The 21946-nt window shown below is 43.7% G+C and overlaps 1 protein-coding gene across 4 annotated transcripts in view; it reads right to left on the bottom strand.

The window, feature by feature from the left end:
* Positions 1-21684, bottom strand: part of IGFBP3 (insulin like growth factor binding protein 3) — a 72094-nt gene extending 50410 nt beyond the window's left edge. Inside the window, exons 1-2 of one of the 4 annotated variants that reach the window (XM_061587017.1) lie at positions 20537-21684; positions 6037-6257 (exon numbers count right to left, since the gene is read on the bottom strand). In XM_061587017.1, coding sequence (XP_061443001.1) covers positions 6037-6257; positions 20537-20960 — 645 coding nt within the window. In that variant the 5' untranslated portion in view covers positions 20961-21684. The remainder of the gene's footprint in view (positions 1-6036; positions 6258-20536) is intronic. The other 3 variants (XM_061587016.1, XM_061587014.1, XM_061587015.1) reach the window with 3 other exon arrangements.
* Positions 21685-21946: the final 262 nt, after the last annotated feature.

The following is a 21946-nucleotide window of genomic DNA, read 5'->3' on the forward strand; positions in this document are numbered from 1 at the left end:
ATAACATCAAAAGCCTGAAGTTATGTGGACCGAGTTGCTGATATTCCTATTTCGCATTACAGTAGGGATGGGCAAGTAGTTGCTCTCCATATATTTGCTGAACTCCAACTCCCATCAGCCCCAGCCAACACAGCCAATGGTCAGTAATAATGGGAGCTGTAGTCCAACAACATCTAGAGGCTCACAGGTTCCACATCCTTGCATTACAGCATCATTACCAGCACCCACACTGCCAGGTTAATGTCAGAAGGGGGGCCTACCTTCTGAAGGTCTGTTTCACCAGTTTGTAAAATTAGGGGGTGGAATTCAGCTAAGTCCTACTCAGAGTAGACTCAATGAAGTTCATTAATTTCAGTGGGTTTACTCTGAGTAGGACGGCCAACTCTGTACTACACTGTGTAGCAAACGTGCAGTGATCTTATCTCCTAATTAAAGTTCAGAAGAAATAGTGAAGTGTTGACAAAACAACTATCACATAAAAGAAGGTAAGGCAAAAGAATGTAAGGCAAAGACAGAAAACACATTTGAGAGGCCAGTGTCATTGCAGCATGGGTGGTTGCTATCTACAAATCTTACTTGGGCTCAGGGCTGTGGAATTGGAGTCGTGGAGTCAGAGTCGGAAGCAATTTTGGGTGGAGTCGGTAGAAATGTACCGACTCCGACTTCTAAATAAAAACTTATTGCTCTGGCAATCGTGGGTCTTTGCAGGCATGCTGGGGAAGACCTGGCATGGCTTCAACGCCCCTCCCCTTTTGGGCATGGCATGGCCACACATGCTTGTCACATAGGGGGTGGCGCAGGGTGGCTATTTTAGCCCTGCTCCACCTCCCCTCAGCCTCTTTCTGGCCTGATGCAACGACGGAGCAGGTAGCTAGGCCACGTTAGGCGCTTTGGGCCTTGGCTGGTTATCTGTTTCGATGGCACACAAGGCGGGAGAGAGAGGACCTGCTGGCTCAGCTTCTCAGCATTGGAGCGTGAGAGACAGGCTTGGAGCGGTTGGGGCAAGAGGCCTGCAAGGTTTGGAGTCGGGGCAGGGAGAGTCTCTGCTAGGCCTGGCAGGCCTGCTTCATTTGAGGCCTCCTGGGGGGCTTGTTAAGGGCCTGGAGGGCTGGAATCATTTGGGGCCTACAGTTAGAGCTGGAGCATGGGTGGTAGTTTGGGGCCATGTGACTGGGCCTTTCTTTGCCTTGTGGCCATTTTGGCAGACCTTCTGTGAGGCAGCCATTTTGGGAAGGTTGTCATAGGGAGGTTGTCATTTTGGGGCTTTGGGTTTGGGGTTTTTTTCAGGATAACTGGTGTGCAAAGGCATAGTCAGAGGAATGAGCTGAGGCTGTTGGGCTTTCATGGGCTTTGGGTAAATATATCATTTTATACCTATATTTTATACTTTTTTATTTTTCAGGAAAAATATTTGTAATTTTGATTGACAAATTTTAAAAAATATAAATTCACAATGTCAAAGAATCTTCCCATGAAGTCAGCTGTATTTGAGCATTTCACCATAACTCAGGATGGAAAACATTTTGTGTTTCAGTGTATAACAAAAGACCCAGATGAAGACAAATGGTGTGTTGCCGAGAACAGCGCATATTCAGGCAGCGATAAACATGCTCCTACGAGAGCTTCCAATTCAAAAAGACATTGACAGTGCTTTCATCCAGAAGTATTCAAAGTTGTGAATGAGAAAGATAACAGCAAAAGCCAGGAACTAATGCCCAGCACTTCCAGCCAAGCAAAGGATCAGAAAAATTCTCAGACATCAGTTACAAGATATTTTGTCAGTGACAAAGTTACTGTAACAATGACGGCAGATACATTCAAAAAACGTATCATAGAACTTGTTGCAAAAAATGGTGTGCCTTTATCATTATTTTCACGATCGGGTTTTATAGGTCTGAATGGAGAAATGGCCCGCAAACTTGGTGTTTCTCTGGAAAGAGATAGTATTAGAAAAATAGTGATCGAAGAAGCCCTTAACCAAAAGGAAGAACTTAAAAAAAATCTCAGGGGACGCTTTGTATTTCTTAAAATGGATGCCTGCATATGCCACAGAGCGAACTATTTTGCCATCAATGTCCGATTTGTTTGTGACAAGAATGAAATAGTTACCAAGACACTGGCAGTAAAAGACACGGAAGCTCATCACACCAGCGAGTTTCTCCAGGTCTTAGTGGAAAAGGTTCTGCAAGATTATGAACTTAAAAAAGAACAAGTTCTTTGTATTGTAACTGACAATGCTTCAAACATGCTAAGTACAATTAAACTAATGAATGCAGATAATGAAGGTGACCAACAGCTAGAAGAAGACTTCAGAGATATAGGAATGTTTGAAATTGAAGAGCACGCTCCTGCAACTGAGGAACAAACTGAAGTTGCTACAGAACAGCAACAAAATGATGATCCTTTAGATGATCTTGTTGAAGCTGCCTCAAAACTGTCCCGAATTCATCACATGCGCCGTGTTGTGCACACACAGCAGCTGGCAATAAGAGACAGTCTGAAAGAAGGACATGTTGCTCCTCTGATTGGCAAGGTGAGGAAATTAGTTACTGCTGCCAGAACATCTAAAGTTGATTCCATTTTGAAGAGACGCGCTGGAAAAGGGGCAATTATAGATCAAGCCACACGCTGGGGCAGTACCTACTTAATGATTCAGCGCTTGCTTGACCTGAAACCCTTTCTTGTGGACATGGCCAACCCTCAAGTGATGCTAAGCGAAGGTCAGTGGACACAGGTGACAGAATTGGAAGAGTTGCTTCATCACTCATTTACAGTGACTAAAAAATTACAAGCTGAAGACTTAACTCCAGGCATTTTCTTGAAGGAGTGGAAGAACCTGATGTTTCGCCTGTCCCAAAGAGGGTTAATTGCAGATGGCATTGCTGCTTCAATGAAACGAAGAGAGGCACTATTATTACAAAACAAGATTCTTTCGGCAGCTGCTTATGTAGACCCAATGCACCGGATTCTGCTGGATGATGAACAGCTGACTAAAGGGAAAGATGCTCTGTGTGAGGTAGCAGTTAGGATGACTGGGTTACAGAAATGTCAGGAGGAAGAAGTTAGTGTTGCCATGTCTTCAGCCTCATCAAATGAATAGAATAGGAGTCTCCTAACAATGCTCAACACCCTTCACAAACTGCATTTCCCAGGATTCTTTGGGGGAAGCCATGACTGTTTAAAGTGGAATAAATGTCTGGCATGGGTGTGGCCCCCTGATCAGCCAACCCAAACAGCTCTTAGTCTGGCTTTTAGAACACTGACAGTTGGTTCTGTTATTTTTTAAAAATTAATTATAAATCAGCCATGCATTTTAGCTTTTAAACTGCAGAAGATGAAGGTCAGAGTATGGGGCAAGGTCAGTAATAGGATTACTCTGTGAACATGGGTGATTTTTAATTAATTTCAACAAATTATGAGACCATTGATAGAAAAAAGTCCAAAGTCCAAAGTGGATTATTTTACTCTTGTTTTAGACTTTGAACTCTGGATTCTCTCTGAGTGTTTTATGTATTGTCATGAAAATCTAGAGGGTTGTTAAGCAAGACTTCTGAGTTCAGGAGTACAAGTTTTGTAATATTTTGTTTTGAAATGAGCTTATGAAAAGCAGCAGAATGGTGTGTATGTGTGGTGTTTTCAATTTAACATGGTGGAATGTGAAAATCCATGCTGGCTATAGTATATAGTCACTCCTGAAGGGCCCCTCCTTAGGGTGGGAGGGTAGCGCTCCCATTCTGCAATCTGCAGCAGCGGAGGCTGCTAACCCTGCTGCGGATCAAGGAGAGGGAGCTCCCAGGCACCCACACAAACAGATAGTGAGGGCTTCAATAAGCCCACACACATGCCCCACCTTCCGTCACTGTGAATATCATGTGCGCTGCGGATGCATGTCTGCCATCAACTAAGATGGGGGGGCTTCCCTAAGGGGCTGACATCCCTGCCGCCATCTTGATTGATGGCAGGCATACGTGTACAGTGTGCACGGCATTCACAGCAACAGGAGAGGTAGGTGGAATGTGTGTGGGCAGGCGCCACAAGCCCGGAGCAGGTTGGTGCCGAAGGGCCCAGTCTTGCCTGGTGCCAGTCCTGCTCGTAGCTGTATAATTCTATGAGAATTTCATTTGGAAACATAATCTAGCCCTTATGGTTACAAAGAGAAACTTGTAATCATGTGGCCAATGTCTTAATCACCTTGGCATCTTGTTCCTGGCGTCCTTTGTTCCGAATGCGTAGAAATCCGAAATATTTATAGGCAGCTTGATCTTAACTTGTTCATGTTTACTCACAACAAATCAATAAGGCTTCATTACAGGTATGTAATGCTGTTAAACACTGAAGTTAACACCTAAGAAACAAACACTTTCCCCAACCATTGCCTAGGTAGACATTCTAGTGATCAAGTCTTTGGAAAACTAGAGCTGCCTGTCCCTTATCATGAAACCAGGTCCATTCACTGACACAGCATCACCAATATTTTTGCTGTTTCCACTACTGCAGTCTGCTTAAAAATACTCAGACGTGTGTACCCAGTTTGCACTCAGAATAAATTATGAAGTTAAGTCACCATGTATAAATTATATTAGGATGCCAGAATTTGAAGTTCCTCAGTTTAGGATGGGTTGGAAGAGGATAGCATGGACATAAAATCATCCTGCCTATTTCCCTGTCAATGCAAACCTTTTAATTTCCTCTTTATGAAAGAGAAGCAGTACTCTCTGAAAAGCCAGGCACCCTTGGATTCCCTCTGGAACGTCTCTACATTTTGTGACAGACTAACCAGGCAAGGACACTTTTCACATTGATCTGACTCTGCGTATTTTCCATTTCTGAAGATTTTTGAAGTGGTCCCTCCCTGCAAGCTTTCTTTTTCAGCAACATAAGGCAGTGTCTGGATTAGCCATCAGTGTTTTGATGCAAAGCCAAGAAATACCTAGCAACATTTTGTGTGCCTGTTGGCAAGGGGGATAAGCAGCCTGCCTGCCAAGAACAGTACATGAACCAGAATATTCTCTGCTTGCATTTCCTGCAAACTGGCTGGTCTGCAGACTCTGTTCATGCACTGCACATAAAGAACAAGAAACAGTGGCTACTTCATCTCCATGTGTTATTTTACCCAGAAGCGTTTTCAGCAATCAATAACGAAGCTAGATGCTACTTTATGTGCAGTAGAAAACTTCTGACAGTCAGCCAAAAGTTGATACTAAGTCCTGCATTCACAGCACTTGTTATAATATGCTGCTTGGGATACAGGCTCACAGACAGAAAGCAAGGCATTTTTATTTATTAGCCAATTTGTCATGTTTGTAGGAGGAATAAAACTGAACCAATGCATTACTAGCATAATAACTGGTCTAATCAGGCAATAACTATGGATTGGTATACATAATCCTCTTTGAAATGTTACTAGTCTTCTCAAAACTTTTTCTTCCTTCAAAATTACTCAGATGTTTCTCCTAAATACAAACCTCCTTATTTGCTTCAAAAGTTTACTTTAGGCATGAGATAAGCCCCAAATTTTACTAGCTTTGCTTACTGTGTAGAGATATTCTCCATCAGCCCTGGATTCACAACAGGACACTCAGTGCTGACGAGAGACAGATGAACACTCACAAGGCAACTTGAGTAACAACCTGCATGAGTGTTTGTTATGGGATGTGCTGAACACCCCTGAGAAACTAATCACTGAAACTCATTTTGCTTCTCTCAAAGTTCCTCTGATATTTCTCCCAAATAGGAATCTCCACATCTGCCTCAAAATTTCATTTTAGTTTTAAGTTGTATGAGATAATCAAAAGAGGAAATACTTTAACCTATCTGTGAAGTGATTATTGATTAACAGATTAAACATTATCACAAAAGTTCAATGTAATTCAGACATCTTGTAGCTGACCAGCTGTTGCAATCTCCATTTCTAGTAATTCTGGTGGATACAAAAGCTGAGACAATTAACAATATCTAGAGTCTGAATCCATTTCAGGTAATTTTTAGAGAACACATGTATGTTGCTTTTCCTGTTAAATAAATAATAATACTTACATATTCAGTCTCCTGTTTAGAATCAGAAGAGAAATTCAATGTGTCTGCACTTTGTGAATCATATTTGTAGCGCTGAGTATTTTTGGTGTGCTCTTTCCTAATGATATCTATTTTGGTGTGGTGAGCATGTGACTTGGAATCCAACAGTCTGTGTGCGTTGGGAGCAGACTGATTCTCTGTGCTATTGGTGTTCTGGTCTTCCTCTGAGTCACTGGAATTCCCTTCAAATAAAAACAAATGTAAAAAAAGGTTAGCCAGTCATTCATTAATGATAGTGTAAGAGCTTGCATATTAAAAAAGTTTCTGAAGGTTATTATTACATTATTATTTATATGGCACCATGACTATGCATGGAGCATTACAGAATAGGAAAAAGAGGGGGGGAAACTTCCTGCCCTAAAGAATGTACAATTTACAGTTTGACAACAGAGGAGGTACAATAGGGAAAGGTGTGACAGAGGTAAAAGGAGGCAAATGTGAACAAATGCAGTTATACGCACTGAGGCTTATATATATATATATATATATAAAATGTTCAGCTGTTCAGGTCACAATGCTTAAAAACCAGCCACTTCTCCTGGAGTAGTCCACTGAAGTCAGTGGAACTATTTTGGAGTAAGTGGATTGAACACAGCAGCCTTAACATCATATAGACAGAAGAATCTATTTCCTGAACAGAGAGAGTTCAGTATTTTCATGACTGAAGGGACCTAGTGACTTTTCAACCTATCATCCCACTGTTATTATTGGGTTGTAGGGCGTGTGTTTTTCATTTATATTTAGATGCTTGAAACCTGTCCTATAAGCTATAAATGTATTTGTTTTCACAGTTATAATTTTTAAACCACTAACATCTAGCAAATTGCCTTCCCTGAATCTGAAGAAACATTTCTGTTTCTCACCAGGAGATGGCACATTTGCTTCATGACTTTATCATTTCTGAAGTGTGGCATCAAATCAGAAATCTCTTAGCAACTTTACCAGTGCAAGACATACAAAAATAAAAAATAAATATATAATTTGTTCCTGAGTTATAACAGCCTTACATACTGCATAAAATGAACACTACCAGTGTTTATATTTGTGATTAGCATAAACAACACTTTTAGGAGGGAGCTAACAATAAAATGTTTCTACATATGACAAATGGGTTCATATTTATTTAAATGGGTGTTATGACCAATCACTGATGCATCTGTTGTTATTAAGCTTTCTGCTACATCCAAAATTCCTTCATATTTAATTGTTTTAACTAACCTACAATCCTTTTTAAAGATGTGAACATTGCTCTGCTATGATCCAGATATTAAAAATTATGCTTATTTGATTTTTGTTAAATGTTTTTTAAAAAGTGCGTCTACACTATATTCCTCTCATGGTGTAACTGTAGATGGCTGCATTTCCTCTGATATTTTTAGAGGTAATATCTCCCAAGTTCACTGAATGCTTACATTTCAGCCAAAGGCCACCTGTGGCAATAACACTAGGAGTGTGCAAGTATAATGTGATGGGCAGGGAACAGACTGGCATTAAATTTGACCACAAAAAGGGATACTTATGGTTTTATTCAAAACAACACATGGCAAAAAAATTGGTACTGAAAATGAAGGCCCAAGCATCATAGTTTAGTTAGCAAAACTATGTAGCATGTTAGCAAGAGAAAAGTGGGTAAGATCCAAGTTAACAAATTCTTCCAAGTGCTTTTGGCATAGCCTTTATTGACAATGGGCATAATTGACAAAATCTATAAACTTCCAAAAATGGTTTGAGGAAGAACATCTTGCTTTCTACAGGTTAAATTCAAAGCCTCAGCAATGTTTAAACTTCTTACTGTTTGAGAGTGGGTTTTTTTTTTTGCACAATTCATACACACAGGAGGCATTTTACATGTTAAGAAAGTTTGTACATTAGACCACAATTTCATTTTTAAAACCTGGTTATTTGTCTTTGTAGACTTTTTTTCTCAAGCATTTCATTTATGTAGTTTTCTATCTGCATATATAGCTTTAGAAAATATGTTATATATCTATTACTAGATCATGACTAATTTATTTGTGTAGTCTGACATGGAAACATGTATTAAAATATTAATCTGATTCCAATCCCTGTCCCTTTTAACTTCAGTTCTGACTAGTTAGAAATAATTATGTCCCACTGACTATGCCCTCCTTAATAATGTTTAGAGAGGACTCAGTGGCATTCTGTTATACAATTGTTGTCAAATTAGTTACATATCCATTTATAGTTGCCTCAGAATCACTCTGGAAAGAAAACAAGATGTTGCCAAAGCAAAGTAGTCCTTTTCAGGGTGTTTGGAGAATGTTTCATGGTGTCTTAAAGTATTTGAATGCCAAAAGGCTCTGGCCAAAGTAATTAAAGATTATAACTGAGCCACCTACATAATCGGGTTAATAAAAAATGGATACATGATGCAGCATATAAGGCCATGAAAATAAGCTAAAAATCATTTGCTAAAAATCTGCTGCCAAGACCCCAAGGTATGGCTGATCAATGTTTGCCCCTTTGAAGGTAGTACACTAAGCTTTGCTTGTGGGAGGAATCCCAGGACATCAGAACATGATTTTAGCTTCATAGTAATACAGTGAGGTATGCAGATTACCCAAGATCACCTAGTGATCTTCGTGGCTGAGCAGACGTTGTTTTGCCCAGGTTTTCCCCATATCCAAGCCAAACAATGCTCTCAACTGTAAAGCCTACCACATGTCTAAATGATCCTTGCCCGTCATGGCTCCTTGTGAGCTGCAAAGAGAAATTTGGCGAGGGGATTAAGGCGGTGGTTAATGCATCCCTAGAGGAGGGTGTAATGCCATTAGCCCTCAAGGAGGCAGTTGTGAAGCCCATCTTAAAGAAGCCCTCCTTGGATCCCCAAGTTTTGAATAACTTTCGCCCTATTTCAAATTTACCATTTCTAGGCAAGGTCATTGAGCGAGTGGTGGCTAATCAGCTGTCGGCACACTTGGATGAAGCGGATTATTTGGATCCATACCAATCGGGTTTCAGGACTGGACATGGAACTGAAACAGCCTTGGTCGCTCTGGTGGATGATATGAGGAGGGCATTAGATAGGGGAGAATTCACCTTTCTTGTCCTCCTCGATCTCTCAGCGGCTTTTGATACTGTCGACCACAGTATCCTTTTACATCGCCTGGAGGGACTGGGAATAGGAGGCACTGTACTGCAGTGGTTCCGCTCCTTTCTCTCCGATAGGCATCAACAAGTAGCATTGGGGGAGGAGGTTTCAGACCCTTGGCCTCTCAATTGTGGTGTGCCACAGGGCTCTATCCTCTCTCCCATGCTATTTAATATCTATATGAAGCCGCTGGGGACTATCATTAGGAGATTTGGGCTGCAGTGTCACCAGTATGCAGATGACACTCAGCTCTATCTCTCGTTTAAATCCTCACCAGAGTTGACTGTGGAGACCATGTCCAAGTGCCTGGAATCCGTGAGTGGATGGATGGGAAGGAACAGGTTGAAGCTGAATCCTGATAAGACCGAGGTGCTACTCGTGGGGGACAAGGGAAGGTTGAGAGATTGATGTTGATGGGGTGAAACTGCCCCTAAAGGACCAAGTCCGCAGCCTAGGGGTTGTCCTTGATTCCAAGCTGTCCATGGAGGCTCAGATTTCGGCAGTGAGCCGGGCAGCTTGGTATCAATTACACCTCATACGTAGACTGCAACCCTACCTCCCTGTTCATCAGCTCCCATTGGTGGTACATGCCCTGGTCACCTCTCGTTTGGACTACTGTAATGTGCTCTACGTGGGGCTACCCTTGAAAACGGTCCAGAAACTACAACTTATACAAAATGCAGCGGCTCGACTACTTACAAACTGTCGTCGCCGGGAGCACATCACCCCAGTGCTGTTCGATCTGCACTGGCTCCCAGTTGTTTTCCGGGCCCAATTCAAGGTGTTGGTATTAACCTTTAAAGCCCTACACGGTCTCGGCCCAGTTTATCTGATGGAGCGCCTCCAACACCACCAATTATGCCGCCCGACAAGATCAGCCACACAGGGCCTTCTCTCAGTCCCACCAACTAAAACAGCTAGGCTGGTGGGGACTAGAGAGAGGGCCTTCTCAGTGGCGGCCCCCACTCTCTGGAACTCCCTCCCATATGATCTTCGTCATGCCCCTTCCCTGAATGTATTCCGCCAGGCCTTGAAGACCTGGCTTTTCAGACAGGCCTTCGGGACTTCCGGGGAGGGTTAATCTTTTTGACTAATTGCCTGCTACTCTGAACTGTCACTGTTTTACTGTTTTATTGTTGTACTGTATTTATTATGATGTATTTTTAACTGAGTTGTACGTCGCCTAGAGTGGCCACTGGCCAGATAGGCGACTTATAAATTAAAATTATTATATTATTATTATTATTAACAATGACTAAGGCTGCAATCTAATACATGTCTCCTCAGAAGTAAGCTCCATTGGGTTCAATGTGAGTTACTCCCATATAAGCAGGTGTTGGATTGCAGCCTTAGTGAATTTTGGATGCTTCATCTCTATGCTTCATCTCTTCTCATTCATCTCTGGAAACTAGGAATACAACTTTCTTGTCCTATAACAGTAGTTTCAAACTTCCTGCTTTCAGGGAACTGTCTGTCAAAGGATCCCAACATGTTCTGGCACATTGCAGAGGATTCTGTAGCACATTCTAAAGATGCATACACAGTTTATGCAGTCCAATGGCCAGGTCTCTGAGGCTTCACCATTGTCTCATGCTACTAGCATTGTAAACTAAAAGATACTGAACACTCCCTTCAGCTGAACATTGCAGTGGAAGATTGGTAGTGCTGAGCAAGCTGTCATCCAGGGAGACCTGCATGTCATTACTGATCTTTACAACGAGGAACCCCTGAAAAGCTTCCAGGGAACTCCAAGGTTCTCTAGAGCACAATCTGAAAACCAGTATCCTATTATTCACTTTTAGCAAATCTCTGCTTGATTCCTCATTTTTAAAAATATTTCTTCAGCAAATTTCTATTAAAAGTTGCTGCATTCTCCTTTCATTTCAGTAAGGCTTTTTATTTATGTAATAGTAATTTTATATTGCTTACCATTCAAAAGAAATCTCAAGCAGACATTAAAATGGTTTTAAGGTATAGTTTAACCAACAGACAAGTATCACAGAAATACAGGGCAGAAGAATTCATTGATAGCAGTTGGGGAAAGCCCAAGCAAACTGGTAAAGGTTTCAGCAAGTATCAGAAACCCCCAACAGTTGGTGTCTCCTAAATAACAAGGTGGTGGGGTTCCAGAGTGTAGGTGTTACCATACACAAGGCCTGCTTCTATATTGCCACCAGATGGCAGTCTGCAGGTCGCACATGGCAGCCCCAGTAGTCCCACTGAGAAGGAAAGAACATTACGCATCAGCAGTGCTTAATGGATTGGATGTTTCAACTTCCCTTCTCCACCTCTAGCTGCAATCATAGACAAACTTAAGTTCCATTGGGCTTACTTCTGAGGAGACATGTATAGCATTGCACTGCAAGAGTCCTTTATCCTCTACTACAGTGAGACTACATGCAAATTCTGCATGATTTCTAGCCAGATGAAAGAAAAAGTCAAGTTATGTAATATCCTAATGTTGAAAAAAAAGCCAGCACAGCAGATCCGCCTGCCCATTCCCTTTGCTAATATATGTGGTTACAAAATCCACCTCTTCTTCTACTTAACTGATAAATAGGTTCACTACGTTTGATCTAGAACAGTGGTTCCCAAATATTTTTTCCCCATGGACCTCTCAAAAATCACTGAGGGTCTTGATGGATCACTGAATGATTTTTCTGCCTGCTGTAGCAATTGTAATGTGCCTGTATTGTATGATGTTGTATGATTTTTAATTGCATTTTATTGCTTCTTTTATTTCTTATAAATTGTATTTTATTGGGTTACAATTTGAATTCCATAGAATACAATAAAATACAATTAAAAACCACTATTATTATTTAACGGGATGGATGTGCTGTCTCCCATCTTCAACCACAAATCCACAGATATCCTGTGTACCACCTTAAAGATGCTCGTGGACCACCAGTGGTTTGCAGACCACAGTTTGGAAACCCTTGATCTAGAAGAAATTGCTAACATAATAGCCTTGTTGAAGGGAATCAATATATTTCAACGTGGTTTACTAGCTTGACATATTTAAAATTTTGTTGTTGCTCAACTTGTCACAAAGTGGAAGTTAGAAATGTGTAAAAATTAATAGGATATATTGAACTCTAAAATCCACAGTTGGGTAATACCTTTATTAAACCCAATCAAAATGTGTGGCAAGCTTTAGAGTTCTCCAGAACTCTTCATCAGGCAAGATGTTACATAAGCAGAGAGTGAAAGGGAGGCTAGTACAAAAATTAGGCTGATGCTGGAGCTATGAGGTTGGCTTGTAGATTCAGTTCCAAGATAGAGACTGAAAGAGAAATAAATCCAGCCCAGGTACTATAGCTATCAAGTTACACACGTAGGATTTGGTGACAAGAAGCAAATCCAGCTCCTCATCTTTAACAAATTGAAGTCTGGTTGTAACCCAAATGTGTCCCAAACCTTCAATGACAGACACAGGTTCCTGGGGTAGGCAGAGAACAGAAGTAAGGAGAAACACGACAAGTCTTTATTTTAGTAAAACCAGGGATGAATTTTTTATGGTGCACTTGATAAAATGAGTCAACTGAAACCAAACTGTGTACTATTTCCTAGTGCTCAGGTGGGTCAAATCTGACAGGTGGGTGGGTCTTCCATCTGTCATCTACATGGCATCATTATGACATTGCATAATTGACAGGTGGTTTGTCTTGCCCACCTGTCAAAATCCCTTGTGCAGAGTTCTCAAACATCCTGATGGCTGGCAGGCGCTTGAGAACCAAGCAGCACTGGTGGGGGGGGGGAAACAACAACACAAAAGGTCATCACACCCACTGCTGGAAACCCAAGAAGGAAGTCTGCATTTTAAGGCAATGGGAAATTATCTTCTTTTGATTGTAGATTCTGCCCTGAATAACTAGTTTTAGATGGGGAATGGCCATTGCTTCTTTATCCCAGAATCCCAAGTATGTAACCTGATATCTGCAGCACCGTGGAGTGCTACAATCTCAGCTTGCAGTCTTTCTCTTGGAACTGACTCTACAAGCTGACCAGTTGGCTACAACATTTAACCCTAATTTTTGAACTTTTTTGTTTCTTTACTTTTCCTGTCCCCTTCCCATCCTCTGCTTTTTGTAATATCACGCCTGATAAATAATTCTGGAGAACTCTAAAGCTTGTCATACATTTGTGATATTTTGGTCCCACTGTGGATTTTGCAGGTTTTTTCTTATAGGCCAACATTGCTACAATTGCTACATGTGTCTTGAAGAATATAATAGCCCATGGCTAGGAGTGAACATGTGACTGTGCGGATATTCACAGTAAAAATCATGGCTGCTGCACACCTCCTGACACACTACCCAGAGCAAAGCCATGGTTTGGCTTAGTTGTTATATCCAAACCCAAGCTCATGATTTATTTCTTCCAGACAAGCCACAAGCGGTCAGCCAAGAACAAACATTGGTTACAGCTCATGGTTTGCCTGGAACGATACAAACCACAAGTGTGGGTTCAGATGTAACACTAAACCAAGCCATGCCTTAGTTTCAAGTAGTACAACATCAGGAGGAGCAAAGCAGCCACAATTTTTATTTTGAGTGCCAACCTGTTCATGCTTAGCTTTGCTTTGGCTTAACATCTTGGCTTGCATGTAATACCAAGTCACTCTAGGGACTAATTCAAGTGTAGACCAACTTCTCAATACAGATGTGACAGCCCAGAAAAAAACAGAAAAAAAGTTGGTGTTTTTTTGTTCTTGTTTTTTCCCAGGCCTTCACATCACTACTTCTCAACTGAGAAAATAAAGTTTCAATTTCAATTTCAAAAGGACAGCCAAAGATGGCCTGCAATCAAGCAACAAAACCTCCAATGATCTTCATCATTATCATCCACAGATCAGTCTCTTACAACTTCCCTATGAAAGTGTTATTTTTCTCAGCATGGTTGGATTAATCCCTTTAGCCTATGCAACATTTTTTTCAGATCCTGAATCCCAACTTTGTGTTGTGAGAAAAGGTATGCATATAAGGAAACTGTGTTCAGTTATAGACCATACTGTAAATGGAGCCACTGGTTTTCTCTTGCAAAATGAAGCTGAGGATGTTTTGATCTGCTCCTTATATAATCACTGGAATCAATCATAAAATCACTGGAATCAATCCAAATGTAGTTTGAAAATGATAACTTACACCATTTCCTGTGCATTTCCATCATACCTTTGCATTATACATTAGTACTACTGCAAATCATATACCCACTGACTGAGAATTGAAAAATGGAAATGGACTGCCTTCAAGTCGATCCCGACTTATGGCTACCCTATGGATATGGTTTTCATGGTAAGCGGTATTCAGAGGCGGTTTACCATTGCCTTCCGCTGAGTCTGAGAGGCAGTGACTGGCCCAAGGTCACCCAGTGAACTTCATGGCTGTGTGGGGATTCGAACCCTAGTCTCCTAGGTCGTAGTCCAACATTCTAACCACTACACCACAGTGGTTCTTGACTGGGAATTAGTTCCACTGAAAACAATGTAACTTGCTCCTGAGTAGACATTTATTTATTTATTTATTTATTTATTTATTTATTAAACTTGTATACCGCCCCGTAGCCAAAGCTCTCTCGGCAGTTTACAATAACTAAAAAAAAATACAATTTAAAATACATCTTTTAAAAAACAATTTAAAACACAATTTTGAAATTTAAAACAATATAGAACACATGCTAAAATGCCTGGGAGAAGAGGAAAGTCTTGACCTGGCACCGAAAAGATAACAGTGTTGGTGCCAGGCGCACCTCGTCAGAAAGATCATTCCATAATTTGGGGGCCACCACTGAGAAGGCCCTCTCCCTTGTTGCCATTCTCTGAGCTTCCCTTGGAGTAGGCACGCAGAGGAGGGCCTTTGATCTCGAATGTAGTGTATGGGTGGGTTCATATCGGGAGAGGCGTTCCATCAGGTATTGTGGTCCCAAGCTGTGTAAGGCTTTATAGGTCTATACCAGCACCTTGAATCGAGCTCGGAAACATAAAGGCAGCCAGTGCAAGCGGGCCAGAATCGGTTTTATATGTTCAGACTGTCTGGTCCCTGTTACCAATCTGGCTGCTGCATTTTGCACAAGCTGCAGTTTCCGAACCGTCTTCAAAGGCAGCCCCACGTAGAGTGCATTGCAGTAATCTAATTTGGAGGTTACCAGAGCATGGACAACTGAAGCCAGGTTATCCCTGTCCAGACAGGGACATAGTTGGGCCACCAACCGAAGTTGGTAGAAGGCACTCCGTGCCACCGAGGCTACCTGAGCCTCAAGTGACAGAGATGATTCTAGGAGAACCCCCAAGCTACGAACCTGCTCCTTCAGGGGGAGTGCAACCCCATCCAGGACAGGTTGGACATCCACCATCCGGTCAGAAGAACCACCCACTAGCAGCATCTCAGTCTTGAGCCTCAGCATTGAGCCTCAGTTCATTAGCCCTCATCCAGTCCATTGACACAGCCAGGCACCGGTTCAGCACATTGACAGCCTCACCTGAAGAAGATGAAAAGGAGAAATAGAGCTGCGTGTCATCAGCATACTGATGGCAACGCACTCCAAAGCTCCGGATGACCGCACCCAACGGTTTCATGTAGATGTTGAACAGCATGGGGGACAGAACTGACCCCTGTGGAACCCCATACTGGAGAATCCAGGGTGCCGAGTAATGTTCCCCAAGCACCACCTTCTGGAGGCAACCTGCCAAGTAGGAGTGGGACCACCGCAATGCAGTACCTCCCACTCCCAACTCAGCTAGTCTCCCCAGAAGGATACCATGGTCGATGGTATCGAAAGCCACTGAGAGATCAAGGAGAATCAACAGAGTCACACTCCCCCTGTCTCCCTCCCAACAAAGGTCATCATACAGGGCGACCAAGGCTGTTTCCGTGCCAAAACCAGGCCTGAAACCCGACTGAAATGGATCCAGATAATCGGTCTCATCCAAGAGTGTCTGGAGCTGGCCTGCAACCACTCGTTCCAGGACCTTGCCCAGGAATGGAACATTTGCTACCGGCCTATAGTTATTAAGATTTTCTGGGTCCAGGGAGGGTCTCTTCAGGAGTAGTCTCACTACCGCCTCTTTCAGGCCACCAGGGACCACCCCCTCTCGCAGAGAGGCATTAATCACCTCCCTGGCCCAGCCGGCTGTTCCATCCCTGCTAGCTTTTATTCAGAGCTTGGAAAAGTTACTTTTTTGAACTACAACTCCCATCAGCCCAATCCAGTGGCCATGCTGGCTGGGGCTGATGGGAGTTGTAGTTCAAAAAAGTAATTTTTCCAAGCTCTGCTTTTATTAGCCAAGAAGGGCAAGGATCCAGCACAGAAGTGGTTGCACGAACCTGTCCAAGCACCTTGTCAACGTCCTCAAGCTGCAGCAACTGAAACTCATCCAAGAAATTGGGACAAGGCTGTGCTCTGGATACCTCGCTTGATTCACCTGCTGTAACACTGGAGTCTAAGTCCTGGCGAATGCTAAAGATTTTATCCTGGAAGTGCCTAGCAAATTCATTACAGCGGGCCTCAGATGCTTCTACCATGTCCCTGGGACCAGAGTGTAATAGTCCCCGGACAATTCTGAAGAGCTCCGCTGGGCGGCAGGTTGATGATTTGATAGTGGCAGCAAAATATTGGTTTTTTGCTGCCCTTACCGCCCCGAAATACAGCTTACCATAGGCACTTACCAGTGTATAATTGCATCCACTAGGAGTTCATCTCCATCTGCACTCAAGCCGTCTCTGATACTGTTTCATCGCTCTCAACTCTGGGGTATTCCATGGAACCGTACGAGCTCTACACAGGAGAGGGCGCTCAGGAGCCATCATGTCAACTGCCCGGGTCATTTCTGTATTCCACAGCTCGACCAGGGTTTCGATAGGAGCGCCAGCCTTATCAGCCGGAAAACTCCCCAGAGCCCTTTGGAAACCATCCGGATCCATTACCCTTGCAGAGGGTCCTCCACCCTTGCAGAGGGGAAAAGCCACTGTAAGTCTAAACTTCAGCAAGCAGTGATCTGTCCATGACAGAGGGACTGATGTAAGGCTCCCTTACATCACCAACTCCATGTCCAGATGCAAAAACCAAATCTAGAGTATGCCCTGCTACATGTGTTGGGCCAATGGCATATTGGGACAGTCCCATGGTTGTCATGGAGACCATGAAATCCTGAGCCGCCCCGGATAAGGTGGCCTCGGCATGGATGTTGACAACCAACAGTCTGGGGGATCTCAACAATACACCCGAGACCACCTCCGTCAGCTCAACTAGGGAGTCTGTTGGGCAGCGGGTGGCCAGTACACCAACAGAATCCCGTCTGTCCAGCTGTCCCAACATAAGGTGCAAACACTCCAGACCAGTAGTCACATGGACAGGGTGCTTGCAGAGGGAGATGGAGCTCCTATAGACCAAAGCAACCCTCCCTCCCCGACCCTCAGGTCTACCCTGATGCTGGACCAGGTACCCTGGTGGACATAGCTGGGACAGACTGACTCCCCCCTGCTCACCACCCAGGTGTCGGTTATACATACCAGATTGGCTGCCTCATCCACAAATCATGAATGAGGGAGATCTTATTATGCACTCATCTGGCATTTAGGAGCAGCATCTGGAGGCCTGAGAGCTGGCTGATAGGGCAACCAACAAACCTGCGGGTGTGGGGAGGACCAGAACAAGGCACAGCCATTAACTGCCTGGGCCACGTTCCCCTTCCCTGGCAAGTCCTCCTCACAATGCCATATCTCCCTCTACCCGTCACTACTCTAACTGGGCCCCCCTCAAATTTCCCCCCTTGGCTCTGAGTCCTCTCTCCCAGGCACATGACTGAAAACCCAGAAAAAGGCAGACAAAGCAGGAGCCCCCTCAGCCAGCCAGCTTACGTATTTCCTCCAGGTGAAGGGACAGGTGGAAGAAATCAGCCACAGCTGGCTGAGTGCCTGGGGCCTGGTCCTGCAAGGCGTGGCAACCTGCAGCACAAGAGTCCAACAGGGAGAGGGTGGTGGTGGTGGTAGCCCGGCAGCAGCAGCAGCAGCAGCGGCGGCAGCGGCGGCAGCGGCAGGCAGGCAGGCAGGCAGGCAGGCAGGCAGGCAACAACAGCTCTCCTTCCCTGGATGGTGGTGGTCCCCTTTCTCCTGCAAGCACTGGGTCTCATTTACCATCAACTACCTCTTAAGTAAGATGGTAAGACATTTGTAGGATTGCCGTGTAAAGTTGCAATTCTAGGCATACTCACTAGGTTGCAAGTCTCAATTAAACATGAACAGGATTGGACTGCACAGCACATTGTATGAAAGCAGATTACCTCAGTCTACTGCTTTCAGAACTCACTGCAGCATCTCCCTCCCTTTTCCCTCCCACTTTCTAGAACTTTGCAAATAAATCGTTTGAAAATACTTGCTTTAGTCTGGTGAAGATGAGCAGACAGACACATTCATTTTCTCATTTGGGAAGATGCCGATGTGTTTAATCAGTGTTCCCTACCCCCCCCCCAATATATATATATCAAAGAATGATTTTGAGAAATATTTTTTTAAAAAAGGCCTTACACATGTATACCAAACAATATGGTCACAATTTTAACATAATATGGAGCAATTCATAATTTCAATGTAATTACTACACTAAAACAATGGTTATAAGATGGACTATTAGTAAAACTTTTCACTTAAACTGTTTTGTTTTTGGAACCAAGTTTCTAAGAACTCAGACACCCTCTTCTGCATTAAATTCAAACATTTTGGTAACACACAACACATCAGAATCTGAATTGCCCAGGATGTTATAGACATGAACGCAAATGAACACCAGGAAGTTATGCAGCAAAGTAAACTCTACGTGCTCTCTGAAGAGCAGGCACTGAAACGGCACCGGAAATTGCATATACACAACTCTACCAACAAACAGCTAACACTGCACAGAGCAATTTTTACATACAGACAGACTGAAGAAACTCAAGCAATTACTGTTATATACAAAGATCACTAACTTATGTGCCTTCAAATCCATTTGGACTTATGGTGACCCTATTAAACAGCTATCTCCGATAGCATCTGTTGTACTGGTGATCTTAACATGACATAAAGGTCTCTGGGTGGTTTACAATAAATAAGTAAAAACATTTTCAATACAAAATATTAAATACATAAAATCAAAAGTGACATAAATACAACAAAATCTCACCAGCCCCACACTGTTAAGATTTCTAAACTGAGAGGCACTGTCTACATACATTATTTATTTTTCAAGGAACATAGAAGACACATGAGCACTGGGAATCAGATACCTACCTCTGTACATCAAGAGCTAGCACTGCACCTAGAATTACTTTTGCACACACAAAACTTAACAGTACATAGGAAATTTTATTCACACACAAGCACTGAAGGGGATGGTCCTAAGAAGTTACTTCACTATAAGTTACTAGAGTGAAACTATCCAAGATACCATCCAAGATATTTTCAGACACATGCACACATATCTGCTTTTGCATAGGATATGTTAATACAAAGAAACTGTGTGCTTGCACACATTCAAACAAGGGCACAAGGAAATATTTGTTTACACATGTGCAAACCCACACCTACTTTCTATAAAGACCTAAAAATCCACAATAGTGGATATCAGTAACTCAGTTTTTTTTAATGTAATTTAGGCAAGAACATACTTTTATGTATGCACACTGATGAGGTAAGTCTGCCCACCATCAGCACCACACATATCCTGTGGAGGGGTGACATAGCCCAGATTGCTAAATACACATGGTCTGAGCAAAATCCACCTCTACTCTGTCTCTCGCTCTCTCGCTCTCATACACAGGAAAGAAGGTGCTTCCTTCTCAGAAAATGCATCGGGCTGCCTGCCACACGCACTTACAACCTGCTACACATGTGGTGGCCTCAGACGGTGTGTGTTGGCTACACACACACACAACACGCCACGAACTGCAGCTACACCTTTCTCACATTTATATCCCGCCCTTTCTCCCAGGGCGCTCAAATATTGCTCTACCTGCCTACCACACACATAAATTCGCCATGACCTACTGCCGTTACCGTACACCTACAGTCTAACACGGCAGCGTTATCTGTTATTTATTTTAACAACATTTATATACCGCTTTATTGTAAACAAATGAAAAAACCCTCTTCTATTACACACTGAAAAGGAGCTGTTACTGCCGCTACATACAAGAGAGAAGAGGCCTAAAGAAGTTGCCGGTTCTGCGGGCTGCACGCACACACGCACACTCACTCTTGCATCTTGAACGTGTACGCGTAACAGAGAAGCACAACAAACCCACTTGCCCAGCCCAGGGTTCCCCTTCCATGCCGCCCTGCCCCACTTCCCTTCTCTCCCCTGTTGTCTCATTACCCGGCCCACGGGTCCCGCGCAGGAGGAGGGCTCGCAGTTCGCTGCCGCTGCCGCTGCCGCCATCTCTTCCGTCGCCGGCCGCCGCCGCCGCCGCGTTGCCGCTGACGTTGGTGCAGAGTCCCTTGCCGCCTAGGAGCGCCTGCAGGGGTTTCTGCTCATCGCTCCGGGGCCGGCAGCGGAGTCCGGAGCCACAGCGCTCAGTGTACACGCCGCACGGGCGTCCTTCTTGCAAGGCGCACGTCAGGCAGCAGCCGCAACCCGGCTCCCGCACTACTTCCGGACATTCGGTCGCCAAAGGCAGGCACTGCTCCAGCGCACGAGAATCGCACGGCTCGCACCGCACCACCGGCCCCAGCGCCACAACCAGCCGGCTCGGTGCCGTCGCCGCCACTGCCCACAGCAGCAAATAGAGGTGCAGCGCCATAGCAACGGGGACAGGGGGGCGAAAAGAGGGGAAAGAGCGGCCAGTAGGCAGGGAGGATAGGAGAGAAGGGGCCGGAGGCGCTGTGTGGCGAGAACCCTGTAGCAAAGGTGGGGACAGACAGGCGACCCGGACACTCCTAGTGTGCAAGGAACAGGCAAGCAGAGACACCTCAGCATAGGAAGACACCACACAATCTCTCTCTCCCCTCCTACCCTTTTGAAAGGGGGGAGCGGGCCTGACCGGGGAGGGGTGGAAATAGGAGGACAAGAGCCACAGGTACTTGTGCACTCTGACGGTGCACCAATAGGGTTTTTTAAAAGTTTCCGAAGGGAGAGGGCTTACACGCCGTTCTCTGAGTCAAAGAATCGAGAACAGCCTCTCACACAAGCTCACAAAGCCAGGAAAGGGGTAGACGCTCATCCCCTTAAATTCTGGAAAAGGCATACAGAAGGACCAATTCTTCTTTCCCCCCTTTAATATATATATATATATATATAGTTCTTTCCCCCTTCTTTTCAAAACGGGTAAATCGCTTGCAACTCAGTTTAAAAAAAAAAAAAACCCCACACAAAAATCCTTAATATGCTATAGATCTCAGGGGATAAAGATAAAGAAAAGCAAGAAAATGCTATGCAAAGTGATAGTAGTAACTTAAAGAAGATAAATCCCTTTTCAAAGTCTTTGTTGCCTATAAGTTGCTTCTACTCTCTAACTTTGCTCCATCTGTTATCTCGTTCAATTGAACTTGCCTATATAGAACTCCTGCTTAGGACACACCCCGGACTATGAATAATGGAAAACTCTGGCAATGGGGTTGAAGGGGAGTGACTATTGAAATCCAGGTTTCAGTTCAGAAAGTACTGTAAAGGAAGGAAAGAGAGAGGGAGGAGGACGATTCATAATGGTGATCTAAACTGCATTTCTCAGATTTTTTTTCCCAAGCAGATACTTTGGATAAGGGAGGGGGAGAGAGTGAAGAAGGAAAG

The sequence above is a fragment of the Rhineura floridana genome, chromosome 10 (assembly GCF_030035675.1).
Source record: "Rhineura floridana isolate rRhiFlo1 chromosome 10, rRhiFlo1.hap2, whole genome shotgun sequence".
Lineage (NCBI taxonomy): Eukaryota > Metazoa > Chordata > Lepidosauria > Squamata > Rhineuridae > Rhineura > Rhineura floridana.